Below are 16,467 nucleotides of genomic sequence, written 5' to 3'. Positions count from 1 at the left end.
GTGGGGAGGACGGCATAAGGTTTTGATTTGGACCTGGAACAGCTGCCAAAAAGAGGCAGTAAGATAATCTAGGAACTGTTTTCATGATTAAGCATCCCATAAACAAAAGAGAAATGCATTGCCAAACTAGATTCTAATCTCTTTGAAGTAAATTCTTATTTTTAGCAATCACACTATGAGTTTCATTCTATCGCAGAATGACTGTTGTGGGTCCAGTTTCAAAGTATCTTCCCCAACACTGTATATGGCTTGGCTATAATGAAGAACTGCTATCTGTTGAGTTCCGTCACACACCTTTGGCGAACGCCAGACCTCCGGCTTTCACATCAGTGATATGAAGCTGCTGGCCTCCATCCTCCTCTACTACTGCCACTGAGAAACCTGGAGAAGATAGAACGAGAGATAAATAACTGAAAAAGGAACAAACAACAGGAATACAAACAGAAATAAACTGTTACCGTAGCCTATGGCACAGGACTCATCTCTGTCAAACTGGATGACTTTGTTTGTCTTGGCACAAATTTCAATTTCTTTGAACAGCTGAACAAAGGAAGAGAGAGAGAGAAAGAGTCATATTGCACTTTTAGGATGTACAGTTCATTTACAGTATGACGGGAGAAAGAGCTCATATACATCATGGAAAATGTCTTAGTCTGCTGAAATTCATGGCGTAGATACGCTAAATAAAAATTAGCCCATTCTCAAGAGAGCCTGAGACAAAACTGAGGCTTTGATCATTTCAGGGAGAATAAAAGTAAGAGAGAATCAAGTCTCTACAGAGAGAAAGTGAAAAGATGAGAGGAGACATGGAAAACACAAAGATTATCTGTCATCTTAGAAGAGCAACCATGAAAAAAAGAGCAAAGTAAATTAGCTTTTGAGGTTGCCCAGTCATTGCAGAGGTGGTTTTCCCCAGACTCCACAAACACACACACACACACACACACACACACACACACACACACACACAGGGATAGAAGAACTATTCTGAGTGCATTATGCAGTACATGCATCTTCTACATAATTCATAACATATGCAGCAGCCTCAAGGCTGTCGGAGAGTTTAGACTCGCTTTAACCTACATCGCAGTCAGAACTTTAAAACTTTATACTATCTGCGGCATATTGCAGATCCCGTCACAGTCTAATAAATTCCCCCCACGCTGAGTCTGTGACCGCTAAGCGCTCTTAGCTGTCCAGGAAACACTGTGGCCGCTGACAGGCTCTCTTCGTTGGACTCACCAGGTCACAGAGGTCCTCCTCAGGCTTGGGGACATACAATTGCAACTGACTCTCGACAAGGAACTTCAACCGTATATAGTGCTTGGAAAGATCCAGTCTGTGAGCCTGTGAAGTGAAAAAACAAGTTTGAATGGTTGTAATCACTTTCTTATTAGTATTTGTGTCTTTATACACTAAAAATAAAGATTGTTTAAAGATTGTGTTTATAGAGCACTGGCTGCAAGGATTGCGCATTAATGATCCCTTAAATGGCAGCTCACTGTGGTCTGTATGATCACTCAGCAGCAAAAAGATGGGGGATGGATAACATGGCTCAAGCCCTCAAGAGACATATGAGGTTATGAGCTTCGTTCACAGACCCCTGTGCCTTTCATATAAAAGTCAATGACCTCATCAAAAAACATTTTCTTTGTCCCAATGGACCAGACAGGACATGAACTTGCTGCTGTTTATCGGTTCTTAACATGCTATCATAGTCAAAGTCTTAAGTTTGAGGAGAACCAGGAATTATTATATATAGTCAATTACAATATACTATATTATATTATATTATATTATATTAACACTAAATATAAATATATAATAAAAACATAAACTGTATAAGACTGTACATTATCCCACTTACTAAACAAGTGAAAATGGTCATGAAATATTGTTTTATTGAAATATATATTAAGAAAGTGGAGACTGTGGGATGACATGACATATATTTGACAACAGAATGCTGCAACTGACCAATTAGAATAAGGTATTCCAGAGAGCTGTACAAATAGAAAGATTTAACAAATGAGGAAGTCTAAATAAATATCGAGAAACTATTTACATTCAGCAATAAAAGTCAGCATTTAATCTGTGCTGTTACTTACGACCATCTTAAAATGCTTAAAAAAATTGTCCATGACATAAACTTTATGTTCTCCAGTGTGAATTGGTTAATATTTTATTTCAGGGCTTGACAGAAAACCATTTCTGGGATTTAGTGCGGCCACTTAATCGCAGGATAATTTATTTATATTTCTTTATGTTTCATGCTACTCTGCTTCAGACTATCTAAAGAGATGCATGTAGATGACCAATAAATTTAAATACTGGACAGAGTAACTGTAGTGTGATTGCTTCACTGGCATTCAAGTTTGAATAAGACGTGGTGTGTTATCTACATAAATGCTTAAAGACATTATGAGAAGTGTGGATAAGAGCATTGTAGAACACTGTGGTGACAGAGGCTGAGAACAGACAAGGAAAGAGGCAGAGAGCTACTACAGCAGAATGATAACAGGAAGATAACCGCAAGAAGAACTCACTGACACTTTAGCAGTTTGCCTTGGGAAATGGAAAGTTCTAGCACTTTCTCAACAACTCAAGCATCAAAGGAGGGGTGGGCAAGTTTTGTGTTTTCAGGAAATGTGTTACATGAGATGTTAGCCATGGATGAATCATAATATTACTCTGCTTTGATGATATTGAAGTGTGTTTTAGGTATTAAATTTCCTCTTCATTGTTGCAGATGGGCTGCAAGATGACTGTATGGTGAAACTGTGATCTTGTTTGTGAAAGAACCAAATGGCACAGCTGACATATCTGTAGCTAATGTGTGCTAACACCTCATGACAAAAGATGACAAGCAGGACAACAAAATCAATTATGTGTGAACTACTTTTTCAATAATCATATATAATATTTCTGAGGCAACGTTCAAGTGGGTGTGGTTATCTATGCTAATCTTGCCACAATAATGTAGGCTGATGCGACATTGAAACTTGCTGTTCAACATGAAACTATGAGAGGAATTATGTTAGAAGAAAGCATGGTTAAAATAGGTAAGGATGCAGCATCCAGTTACCTGCCTCAGGGAACTTCAGTTTGACAGGATTCAAGGTAATCTATTTGATTTGAAAAGTTCTGTTTGCGAGATGACATTTACCTTGCACAGTGTCTCCAGGGCCTCCATGGCCGTCTCCCCCGGTTGTATGATAGCCAACACAGGTCGATCGTCAGGTAAAGAGACCCAGGACGGCGTGAGGTAGTCGGGCACCCAAACTTCACTGTCCGTCTTGTGTTGGGGGAGGCTTTTCACCGAACCCTCTTTGTCCTTCTGCTAAAACAATTGAAAAAAGAAATAAACTATTTTTGAATGTGCTTAATGTCAACTTGAAATGGTTTTCACAACCCATTTAACGTATATAATGTGATGTATTTCAGAGCGAAGAAATTTAGGGACATACTGCTATGCAAACTACCAATACCATCAATTAATCTTTTTTTTTAAATAATAGCCAAGCTGACAGTAGATATCATATCTATATATATTTTATATTTCAATATACTATATTTTATGGCCTATTTTGCTTTACTGATACCGATATGACTGCAGAAATATTGTGCAATCCTGAAAAAAGTAGGACAGAACTTGATTTCAACCACACTGGAATTATTTTAAATTTTTTACTATTTCATGGCCTGTTTTACTTATAGGACCGATACCGATATGACTGCCGATATATTGCCCAATCCTAAAATGAAGGATGTAACTTGATTTCATTAACATTAACATTAACATTCGTTAACATTAACCAATATCCAACACATCTTAAATGATGTCACTCAAAAGGAAAAATCGGCGATGATGAAGATTTTTTTCTTTTCTTTTTACTGATCATTTGTGCACAACAACACCACAAACGTGCATTAAGAAAGTAAACAGCGTCAATTTCATGTTGATAAATACTAAAATGCATTAGAATGGTGATTACCACAAGACAATGTCACAAAATCTCAGAATGCAGATTTACTGAGGTGTCAGTTTCCAGGCTATATTTGCACAAATCGGGCTTATCACATTTAAGCAGGGCTGTCTGGATCGATGCTGCAGACAATGTGATGATATCTAATCTGATACTAATTAACTTGGCATCCAAGCACAGCAATGTGCAAGGCAAGCCCAGTGCAATACTCAGCGCCTCTGTCTGACAACGGCGCTGTTAGACGTCTGTCGGGTGATCGATGGGCTGACGTGTACTGGCTGGGAAGTGCATTGTGGGTCTTTCGGGGGCTCTTGGGTCTGTCAGCGGGTCTGGCCTGCTGTCAGTGACGGCATGCTGCCTGGCTCAGATAGCTTATCCCACACTATCGGGTGACAGCCTAGCACCCTCCCCTTTCCCTCAACAATCTGCCCACAGAGTAGCTGCGATGGTGGTCCCACATCATGGAGAGACAGCAAGCCCACACATGGTGAAGGAGAGCGGGAAATGGGTCAGAGGGACTTAAACACACTCACAAACTGGCAGACACATGCAGACAATACATTAAACACTCCAACATTCTGTCACTCATTCAACTCACACACACGCACTCCCCCCCAAAACACCCGCCATCTGCCTCCTCTCCTGGCTGTTAATGGACGTGCCGGGTGGGAGAGGAGCCTGGGCCTCCCGCCGCTTCTCTCCGAGGGCCTGCAGCCCAGCTTGGGTGACTTAACTCTCTCTCTAGCTCTTTCCAGTTCCCACTGGGAGATCCACACAGCATTAACATCTCGGTTCTTATGCGTTCTGCCTTTGACAGTATTCTCTTTGAGAGTTTTAATTATGTAAAGCATGCTGAGAACTATTAGTGTCGTCCTCACCAGTGTCTCCTTTCCAGTGTCCTCAAACATGTGCTCGAGATTCCTCTTAACCGGCTCTTCCCCGTCTACGAACACCTTAGGTTGAGACAAAACAACTTGTTGAGACGAATTTGGAGTATTATCTGCGAAATAGCATGTTATGGATGTTTCAAGGGAGGATAAGATCATGAACATTAAGTTGGGTCCCACCATAAATGTGAGAGATGATTTTAAGGTATTTCAATGTACTTATTCCACATACAAACTTACAATCGCAAATTGTAACATGTAAAATGTGCCATAAACAGACTATAGCAGATGTTTAGCAGATGTGAACCTGGTTAATGCTGGGTCTGCCTTTGGTTTTCTTTTTTGAGGTAGTGTCCAGACCCCATAGAGAGGAGAAACGGCTCTTCCGTTTACTGGAGGAACGAGACAGGGCTTGGGTACGTTTCCGAATTCCCCCATCCGTCCTCGCTGCCACCTGTGCAACACAAACACGCATACAGAAAGGCAATAAACATCTAAGAGAGTATCAAGCACATGTGATGGTAGTTTAAAAAAAAATTGCATTTGTTACTATGGATAAAAATAAAAAAAATAAAAAATAATAATGGGAATGTATGGGAAAATGCAGCATAAACATTGTTCAAAATGTCCCCTTTTGTGTAAATAAGTATTATTATTTTTTGTGGACTAGTACTTGAAATGTTTCACCAATCCCATGATTAGTGAGATCTACAATTAGTATCAAACATTTAAACAACACACAAAAGTTTTATTTATAGGAAATAACTTCTGATGGTTGATCATACCAAGAACAATAACTATACAGTTTTAATAATTAGTCTAATTCTACTAGAATAGCAACGTCCACCACACTTATAATTATAACGACACAAAGGACAATATTGGTGTAATCACTTTCAGAATTTTTTTAAAACATTGACAGCCAGTCAGAATCCACCCAACTTTACAGAGCTCAATATATATTGCTAATGTAGTTAATGTAGTTTTTATAATTATCGTTTCATGCTTGTAATAAACAGAATGTTAATGTCTGTTGGTGTGGATGCTAATATAGTTCTTTTTATAATTATCATTCTTGTTGTGAACAGGCCTTTACTCTGCCTAGATGTTTAAGCCTTCATTGATTTCAAACAGCCTGTGACACTGTGAGAAAATATCAGGAAAGAGAGGGAAAAAAAAACATCCCTTTGCCTTTAGGCTTCAAATAAAGATCAGTGATGGGAAAAAATCTGACACCATGACTCATTTCAGAAGCAGTCCACACATAAACTGCCATGGTGTGAAGAGGTCCTGTTCACACACCCAAAACGAAACCACACTGACATTACTGGGATAATAAACGTTGGTGCCACAGAAGCCATAAAGGATTTCCTCAGTAATCAGTCTGTATGGAGGATTTCCCATAAGCATAAAACCTTGGTAGTTTAGGTGACATCTGCAATACAGTGTCTAAAGACAAAACCCTGTGGCTTGCTTTATAAGAGAGAAGAAACAAGAAAGTAAATTGTATAAAGACATTTAAGGTTGAAGGCAGTGATCAGAATGATGCTTTTAAGGGGAAAATACAATAACAAAAACTTCTCCCTTTTTCATTATTTAAAAAGTCAATGATTTTCTGTCAATATTAGGTTTAATTTACAAGGAACTCAATGAGTTATGCAATACAATGGGTGTTGCTTTTCTACACCACACTGTGACGCCTGAGGTGAAGCGGTCATACAGCTGCATGTTACGCCATTCTGTACGTTCTCTGCTGAACCACAGGAATGACAAAAACATGATGATGACAGCATGTTTTGTTATGCAGTTTCTGTTAGGATTCAGGCCAAGAACAGGCTGGCAGGCAGCTCAGAGCTCACTGGGCTCTTGTGGAGTGGATTAAAATGAAGAGGATGTTAACTAAACGTGTGAATGAGAAAAGATGTGTGCGAAACAGAGAGAAAGAGAGAATTATGCACTGATACTGAGTGTGTTTTGGTGTTTTGAGCATGGAGGTTTGGTATATATGTGTGTATTTCATACCAGGGCATGAAAGGATGATACTGAAAAAATGCCAAGACGACCCATGGACAGTTTGGTGGGGCGGGAAGCAACAGCAAGTAGGCGTTTTGGATTTGGAAGCTCGCCGCCCTGCAGGCTGGACAGGTAACAGCGATACCGGAACATGTCCATATGAAACTGCTCCAAATTCTGCTCCCAGAGGAATATCTGAACAAAAGGAAAGAAAGATTTTTAGAAAGATTAGTACTTTAAAATGCTCTGCACTTTCTATTTTACATTCGCACACTGATGAGGGCCCTTAAGCTGCTGACTATTAGAGTGTGGGCAGTGTTTTAATAGGGTTTTGTTTACTGGAGGAGGATGCTGGGATAAATCATTAGTCAGCAGGCCTCCTCCAAGCCAGCATGACCTGAGTCTATTCAGAGACCATGGAGGAGTATGCCCACCTCCACACCAACAGACAAGTACATCACACACACAAATAAGTGAATAGACAAACATTTACACACTCATCTTTTATGTAAGTAGAATCAAATCACATGTCAGTCAGAGATTAGTTTAGAAACCACATAAAAAAAAAAAAAAACATACTCGCACAAATATACAGTAGCATCACAAAAACACCAAATCTTTGTGTGCTAGTTAATACGCATTAAAGGATAATAGGTCATTGCCCAGTTTCACATACAAGGTTAAAGGTGCAGTAAGTGATTTCTGAGAAACTGTTGATACTTGAAATCACCAAAGCAAACAAGCCCCTACCCAAAAGGATCACACCCCTACATTGATAGCTCCGCCCCCAAATTCACAAACATGCTATGCAGCACAGGCACCTCCCTCCTCATGAGTGGACACGCCCCTTACTGCTGAGTGGCTACAAGTGTGCTTTGGTGCTCAGTCCGATCCACTTTCAACAGCGTTTCTCAGAAATCACTTGCTGTAACTTTAAGTCTAGTCCCAGACTAAAATGCTTGTTTGAGCTGTTTTAACTGAAAGCAACGTGCACTGACATATCTTAAAAAATGCCAGTGCCATTGTTTAGTCTCAAGATGCACACCAGTAATGTATTTTCTAAGGCATGGTTATAAAAGCTACTTAAATGTCCTATTTTAACCAAGGCCTACTCCTGGTTTAATCTAAGCCCTGTCTGTGAAACCAAGGGTAAGAGTCTTAAGGTGAAGCTTTAATTTTATTTAATGTTTAAACATTTTTATTAACTGGCTCAACCAATGGCATGAGTTTAAAAATATCTCTTTGTCCAACCATTGGCAAATACCAAAACCTAATCCTAGAAATTTGCATATGTGGCCTGTGCATACCTGCTCCAGGATAGTCTTCCTCTTTTTCCCATCAGTGACGGCAGAGAGCTGCATTTCACCCATCTTCTTCATTTTCTCATCCATGTCGATCTTCTGTTCAAGCTTCTTGATCTCAGAACGCAGCAATCGTACCGTGTCCTCGCGGTGGTGCTGACGGGCGACAACCGCGGCGCAGGCTGAGTGGATGGCGGTTATCCAGTTTTCCAGCTCTGTTTGACCTGATGTCTAAAATGAAGTAGATCAGACCATTACATCCTCACTATAGGATGCCCACTGGCATTTTGGCTACAATGGGAAAAACAGTTTCTAAAAACTGGCACTCCAGATTTATAAGGTTATACATCACTATTGACATCATAATTTTATCACCATAGCAACAACGAGATACTTTCAGCACTAAAAAAGGGATACTTCACCGATTAGCATTAAGCTTTGTATCAGTAGAAACCCGGTAGTATTTTCGAATGACTGTGCTTCTCTCCCTCATGTCCCCCTGAGAAGAGAAATTTCTGTATTGTGTGTCTGGAAAAAAAACTCAGATGACGCAAAAATCGCCATTTTGCGTCATCTGAGGCTTTTTTGGCCAGAGGCTAGAGACTACAGCAGGAGCTAGTTCCGCATGTTTTCAACCCGCCCATAGGTGGTGGGATCTCACGATAAAACGTAGTAGCCTAGTTGTATAATTTCTTCCGATACTGCCCTCTGTAACCGGTAGGCGTGGCTTGGGAGTGGCCTCGTAGGGCAGCGAAGCAATTGCATTCTGGGAGTTGTTGTCTTTCATCCACATGAGCCAAAAATACATTTTCTGGCTTTTCTCAGTCTAGAAGGCACCAACTTCTAAAATAATTTCACATTTCTACTACATAAATGACCCAATTTAAATACACATTCATCTTTCCAGCGGTGAAATATCCCTTTAATAACTAAATGACAGTCACATAGATTTGACTGTCAAGTCTGACTACTTAACCTTTAAGAATGTCACATGGTAAGTAGGATGCTGTCACATGTCACAGAATAAAATGCCACTGAGACCCACAGAAATGTAGAAATATCATTCAGCAGTTTTGAACGAAACAGTGGACCATGTGTATTGAAGTCGGACAATTCTATATCAACTGGATACAGGTCGTCATAAATGTATGGACAGAAACCTCGCCAAGGGTTTCAAATGCTACCCTGAAAAATTCAAGATTTTAAAAGTAACTGGAATCCCATTTATATTAGTCTTTTGAGATTTTTCCAGACTTACCTGGAAGAGAAAGGCGTCTCCCAGTGCATTGCTCAGACAAAACACAAAGTCTTTCTTGGGATGTTCTGGTACAGCCTGGACAATGCTGTTCTCCACCCAGACTGCATGTTTGTGGATGCTGTTGTGGTCAATCCCTGAACGTCCATCCGTTTCGTAGAAAAACAGAGTGCATCCTGGGAGAATAAGTTGAGAAGGAAGATCAGAAAATATGTAACTGGAAATGTAATACAAGTTTCAGGATCTTGATTCATCTACATGAAGCAGAACTGGGGTGATTATTTGCTCCCCACAATTGTCATAAGAAGATGAACCGCTGTGTAAAGGATTTTGTTGGTGATAAATATATTTGAAGCGTATGGGACGAGCTGCATTAGATTTAATAGATGGCAAAAGGTTTGTAGAAAACTCTTTAGATAACTTGATTATGGCTCTGACACAAAGGAAGACCAGTAATGTCTAGTATACTATTTTGTGTTTCTTTACAATAGCAACTGCTGAAAGAATTGTCTCTGAGCATTAAGTTAGACTGTTATTGAAAAGTCATGGCAAAGGTACACACATCAAACAGCAAGAATCAAAAGCTCAGAGTTAGAAAATAAATGTATTAGGGTTTGGTGTAATAAGCCCGATGTGAAATAGCAAGTGCATGATATTTAATAACTGAAGCAGGGTCAACGAGTTTAAAAACAAAAGATCAAGTAGAACGATTTGTACTGTGGGACAGAATACCCAGTGAAGTGCGCTCTGTTGTATACTGTACATTTAATCAAAGTGTCCAGGTGTACACTGCACAGTATACACACAATATACTGCAGAAATAGTAAGAGCAATATGCTATTCTAAACATAGCTTGTATCTCACCTTTGAGTGACACCCAGTACTGCTTCCACTTCCTTTTTGCTGCTGACTCCACCCTCTTATTCTTTTTGTGCACTAAGAAGTTCTTTACAGCCAGTATGCCGGCCTTCCGCACAGTGCCCTGCACCGTGCTAAGTAGAATGTCTGAGGGGTAAACGGAGCTTAGCGTTCCACTGCTCCTTTCATCGCTGGCAGCCGAACTGGCTTCCTCGAGGCATTCCCGCGTCTGTCTGGAGTTCAAGTCCAGCTCGTGACGGAAGTTCTCGTACACGCCTTGATCTCCACCAGCTTGACGTTCACGGTCTCCTCCACCTCCGCTGCTACTGCCACTGTCGCTTCCCGCGAAGATGCTTCCGCTAGCAGTGGAGTAGACGGAGAAGGACGCAGACATGGCCTTGCAACGGCGCGAGGAGTGCTCGACCTCAGCTGCACCACCGTCAATACCACTGTCTCCATACTCGCTGCCCTCACAAGCTGTGATATCCTACACACACAGACCAGGTTAATGCAGATAAAAGATGACACTCCCTCTATAGTGACAGCACTTCATATGGGACATCCTCCAAACAAGAATTCCTTCTCAGAACTCCTTCACCCCAAATAATAGTTTGACAATTCAGAAATTTTTTAAAGGAAACTAACTTCCATTGAGCTGATGAACGGCTCTTCTTTCTTTCCTATTTTGACAGACACAAAGGAAGAGACTAATCTGTACTTGTTCTCAACTTGTTTACCAGTGCATGAAAGAGGAACAGAAAGAGAAAGACATTCTAAGGAGAAGGGGCAGCTTCCCTTTGCCAACACAGAAACACTGCAGTTCCTCACAGGTAGATTATGGGAAATTTTCAAAAGTTTCAAAACCACTTTTGTCCAAAGTAGCTGCCACAGGCTTGAACATGAAAGTTGTGTTTGAAGTGTCCCCTGAGACCTTTCAAAATTGGAAGCTCTTTGACAAGCAAAGACAGTTCAGATCACATCAAATATGAGAGTCAAAATCAGAATTTGATTTTAAAGATCCTGGAGTGTTTTTATCTTTAACATTTTACTAGACCTAAAAATTAAATAAAAAATGTCCTCAGAGAATCCAATAAGCTCTTTATCCAGTTCTTGGTTGTTGCACTTTAGCAACAAGGTTCTAAATAAATGGACGACACTATTTGGCAGGTTTGGAAGAATGCAAAGTGCACATGATTCATAACAGTCTTTATTTTGAGAGGATGTGAAAAACCATTTGTCAGAGGAATAACTTACATGTGTTGTTTGCGCACGCCGTCCCTGCATACGTGAGCAGATGGTAGCCTGATGATTGGACAGTCCTTCAGACAGGCAGTGAGAACGACGACAAGGAAGAGTGTACGCTCCATATCCGTTCCCTTCCTCCTCCGCAGGAGACAAGATCTCGCCGTTCATTCCGCCTCCCTCCGTCCTCTCGGGATTGTGACCATTATAGAGATGGTGGGAGCCACGAAGAGGTGTGCAAAGTTCATCTAAAGAGTTGGCTCTTTCTCCTGAGTGAGACTCGAGAGTCTGTGGGCTGGAGGTGAGACGCCGTCCTCCACGGTTGGCAAAGCTTTTGTCCTCATCCTCATTTGTCCCTATAATCTCCTCTGTGCTTGTCAGATGCTCTTGGCTTAGATCCGACAGGGAGAACTCCATGGAATCCTCTCTCCACATGTCTGCAGATTTGGAGCGCTTCTTCTTGAAGCTGCCACCTTCCCGAGGACCGTCTCTGGTCCTCTGCAGGTATGTGTCCTCACCTGTGAAAAGTCCATCATCATCATCACAACCGTCTGCCACCACTGTGTCCATCTCAACTCCGTCTTCGGAGCCAGGCGTGATGGTGGGATCCGCCAAGTTGTCGTGGAAGGACATCGGCCGCAAGTTCATGGCCATCCGGTCCACCCAAATGGTGCCCCCATAGCCCTCCAAAGCATCTGTCTCATTGAAGGGTTCCAGGCCATTTTCACTTAAGGACTGTGGGATGGAAGGAGTGCTGCTAGATTTTGTGCTGGTCTCAGAGTTGCGGTGTTCAGCCTTGCTGGTTGAGGCATGACGCGATCGTCGAGACTGCTTGTTAGAGATGCGAAGTGATCGGGTCATGTGCTTTCGTGAGAGGTGGCCCTGCCCCTCACTGTAGTAGGCGTGGCCTCCATTTTGGCTCTCCACATTTCCCATGGTTTAACGTCTGTGAAAGACACAACATGGGTTAGATATAGGACAGCTACCTACGGATGAAGTTAAGACCCACCAAACACTAGCAAGATGTCTGTATATGCCTGTATGACATTTCAAAGACCAGCAAACATCACATTCTTCTTAAGATGCTATCTAGAGACCATGAAAGAGTCACTCCAGCTCTAACGCAGCATAACTGCTAGATCCAACTCCTATGTAAAGAATTATTACAGTGCAGAAAGAGAAAGCAACAGAATGAAAGAGGATGTACCTACAGAACAGAAATTCAGTCTCTAAATACCATCTCTAAAAGTGAGAGCTGAATTGCATGTGATCAGAGTCTAACACCAGAAATATCTCTGACGCACACAAAGACACAAGAGAGTGAGCGAAGGAGTGGGATGTGAAACCTCTCAACCCCCCGTGATGAGAACATCAGTGAATTTTTTTAAATTACCTCCATTAGAGAGTTCACACTATGTGTTTCTCAGTTATAACCTCTTGAAATTGTTGGAACGGTTCAATTAGGGTAAAATTCAGATAAATTAGTTCTAAGAAGAAAAAGGAATTAGTTATAAGAATCCATTTTGTACCATTTAAGGCTTTTTTATGGAATCACAGAATAATCATGAGAGATATTTATTCCGTTCAAAAACTTATAGAAGCAGCATTTTAAGGCATCATAGACACACTCCCAACATGAAGGCTATCCCAGAAGGTAAGATAATAACGCTGCCTCATAATTGCTTGTGATACCTAGTTTGCACAAGCAATTATAGCCAGTTCCATAATGTTCCCATTCCAATTCCCATTGTGACAAGCTTTGGGAAAAACTAAATTCAAGACACTGGGCTAGGCGGAAGAAATGTTAATTATAAACCTACATGTTTAATTATTTTATTCAGTTTATACTTCGGAAAGTAAATAAAATGGAACGTTTTACCCGATATTTGAGTCTGTTTTTATGCAATTTACATGCTAATAGCAAACTTTGTTGAACTTAATTGCTGCAATTGGCAGCAAGGCAGCTTATTGGTTTTGAGCTGCCTAAAAAACACAATTCTATTGTCTTAGCACATGACATCATATAAGATAAGCAACAGTACCTGAGGCAGAAACAGTGGATCAGATGCATTTCCAGACGGCAATGCTCTTATTTATTGACCTCATGGTCCTGATCAGCCCAACAGCAGTTTTCCCTGAAAAAGAAATATATCACACATTTTAAACAAAGGAACAGAGGAAGATTAAGTTCAGACACAAGGATAGCTTGGATTGCTGTGCATAAATAAGACGTCTAGGAGTTTTTGGGTTTGGGTGGATTTCAAGACACATATGAGAACATGACAGCACACCTGTTCGAAGGTGCGGTCACAAAAGCACACACAACACTTATACAACAATTTTCACACTCCTTCCCTGCTGCACAAGAGGAAGTAATTTTCTGATTCGTCTCAGTTCCTTAAGAAGCCAACAATACAGTAATTACGTCAGAAGATCAAGGCTACCCAGCAGTAGTCTTAAAGCTGAACCCAGTTATATGTTCTTCAATGCCAATCTGACCCAATTTCTACTAATCCAGAGAAAAGAGCAGAGAGAAAGCCTCATCTCCATACTGCAGCAGGTATAAATATTAGAAGATTCAATATGAGAAGGTTCAGACTACACGCTGCATTTTATGGATTAGCTTCAGAATGACACGGTCACTGCTCCAGTAACCAGGGGATAGAAATAGAGGAAGAGGATAAAGAAAAGATAAAAAGCTAAATTTGCGTATTGGATCCATTTAAACTTATATAGGAGGTACTCAAGCCATATCTAGAAACCAGAATATCATTGAGACTTGGGATGGGCTCTTGAAAATAGCAACCCCGTGTAGATCACCTTAGCAGCCAACCAAAACACCCTAGTATTGTGCTGGCGAGTTTACATTGGTAAGGACCACACAAATCTAGTTTTTACTGTAAAAATGTAGTGTCTTGTGTGCCTGTGTAGTTTCTCGCTGCCAGAGGGTTTGTGATACAAACAGTGTGCGTAACAGAAGCGTGTGTGTGAATGTGTTTGTTGAGGTCAGTGTGTATTTCTCTGGATTATGTCCAGCTTCGACAGTAAGGGTCAACAAGACTTTAAGGCCAATAAAGTGAGAGATAGAGACCCATATGACACACTCTAAACTCAGGACGACAGTCTGGTGAATGTGTTTGTTCGTGTACATCAGAGAAGTGATAGAAAAACTCTGCACTGCAGTAAATCTACTCAACCTTGCTGTAGACTTACATAAACTAGAGTTGACCCCATTTTTCACTGCATTTCACTTTTTTTGCAGCTCTGCCCTCCCCCTCTATATCTCTGCTCCTCCTTCCTGTCCATGTCCCCTCCTTCATACTACTACCATTAGATTCATCCTCCACAAGATATTTAGGCTTTCATATCAGCAATTCAAATATGAAGTTAACTGGGGGGTGTGGGGTAATAGAGGACCAAACTCTGATGTGAAAAAAGCATCTCTAGTAGTATTCCGATTTCTGATTACCCACTATAGATGTTTTGCAATAGATATTTTGAGTTCCCATTTCATGTTATTGGGAATTCATAATTACTAGGTCAAGTCATAATTCAAGTCACTTTTGTCAGTGCAAGATGACAATGCAAAGAATGTGCATGTTTTTCCTTTTTACGTTTCTATAATGTATGAAGGTGCTTTAAATAGAATTGTTATATATTCTATTGTAATTGTACAATACTAACAACTTAACTGGTTTTGTTGTTAAAATAGTAATTTCATACTTTTCAACATATTTACATTATCAACTATAGATGCATCCATTGTGTTTTCCGACTTGTAATTAGGACATTGTGGTGGTTCTCATGTGTGTTCAACTCATAAATACAATCTTTCTTACATGAATGCACTATTAGCTAACTTTTTTTGTATACTGCAGTCTTTCGAGAAAATAAGCTGTATGTAAATGACTGGAAATAGCTGCTCAAGATGGACGCCAACTAGCCTTAAAGGGACTTTCCACTGTGTTTCCCTTAGCTGTGACGGTATATAAGCATATGTGTGCTAATCAAACACAGATCTGTTACCATCTGATCCGATCACATTAAATATCAAATCTTCTGCTTCGAAAACATGCTCCAGATGGAATATCTCAGCGGGGATCTACAGTTAAAATGTCATTGCAGTCATAACCAAAAGGTTAGCGAAAATCGATGAGAGAAACTGTGATCCCGCTGAGAAGAGCGGCAAACGTGAGTCAGCGAATGAACCGAGTGACCTTCTGCCCACTCTCTCCTTCCCTCCTACTTCTCACCTACATGATACTCAGATTCAGTAATAATAATGTGTGATAAATCTCAGCATGACGACAACAGACCCCAAGCTAACACAAATGCGAAATGTTGATCGCTATATGTAAAACTTTGAGTTATGACGCTCATATATATATATTCTTGTTGTTTGTGAATGTGTTTTTGTCATCTTGAAGCAGGACGTCTCCTGCAGGGTAGAAGCAGGTGGAGAGGATGGAGGAAGGGTGTGTGGTGGTGGAATAGCCTGCTGAGCCTTGTATAGCCTCACTGTGAATGTTTAATCACAGGCACTTAGGAGGACACCTCCTCCACTTCACTTCCCTCACTGTGAAGGATGTGCTAGCCTGAGCTCCGTTATTAAACCACACACACATCCAGCACACACACACACACACACACACACTCCGATCTTACCTCAGCCTCCACACTGCTTATTCTCTTTTTTGTCTGTCTGTCTATCTATCTATCAACCTGTTAGTATTTTTTCTTTCCTACTTTGTCTTTAACATCACATATTGTCTTTCCTCTTTTCATATGTCACATTTCTTTATGTCATCCTTTCTTTCTTTCCCGTCCCCCCTCTCTGATGAATGTTTTCTCCCCCCCCCCCGTCCCATCTGCAGAATAAAGCCAATGTTTGGCCGTGAGGAGGGTGTGCATTGTAATGGAATAAT

The 16,467-nt window shown here is 40.7% G+C and overlaps 1 protein-coding gene across 2 annotated transcripts in view; it reads right to left on the bottom strand.

Moving 5' to 3' along the window:
- Positions 1-16,467, bottom strand: part of tiam1a (TIAM Rac1 associated GEF 1a) — a 49,784-nt gene that overhangs the window by 19,018 nt on the left and 14,299 nt on the right. Inside the window, exons 2-13 of one of the 2 annotated variants that reach the window (XM_084400631.1) lie at positions 13,585-13,677; positions 11,555-12,488; positions 10,307-10,787; positions 9,446-9,618; positions 8,194-8,418; positions 6,896-7,081; positions 5,181-5,327; positions 4,865-4,939; positions 3,167-3,340; positions 1,243-1,347; positions 459-540; positions 295-381 (exon numbers count right to left, since the gene is read on the bottom strand). In XM_084400631.1, the coding sequence (XP_084256757.1) occupies positions 295-381; positions 459-540; positions 1,243-1,347; positions 3,167-3,340; positions 4,865-4,939; positions 5,181-5,327; positions 6,896-7,081; positions 8,194-8,418; positions 9,446-9,618; positions 10,307-10,787; positions 11,555-12,478 (2,659 nt within the window). In that variant the 5' untranslated portion in view covers positions 12,479-12,488; positions 13,585-13,677. The remainder of the gene's footprint in view (positions 1-294; positions 382-458; positions 541-1,242; positions 1,348-3,166; positions 3,341-4,864; positions 4,940-5,180; positions 5,328-6,895; positions 7,082-8,193; positions 8,419-9,445; positions 9,619-10,306; positions 10,788-11,554; positions 12,489-13,584; positions 13,678-16,467) is intronic. The other variant, XM_084400632.1, reaches the window with a different exon arrangement.

The sequence above is a fragment of the Rutilus rutilus genome (genome assembly GCF_951802725.1).
Source record: "Rutilus rutilus genome assembly, chromosome: 25".
In the NCBI taxonomy this organism is placed as follows: domain Eukaryota; kingdom Metazoa; phylum Chordata; class Actinopteri; order Cypriniformes; family Leuciscidae; genus Rutilus; species Rutilus rutilus.
The sequence above is the reverse complement of the archived record's forward strand: the minus strand, read 5'-3'. Positions and strand labels throughout refer to the sequence as shown.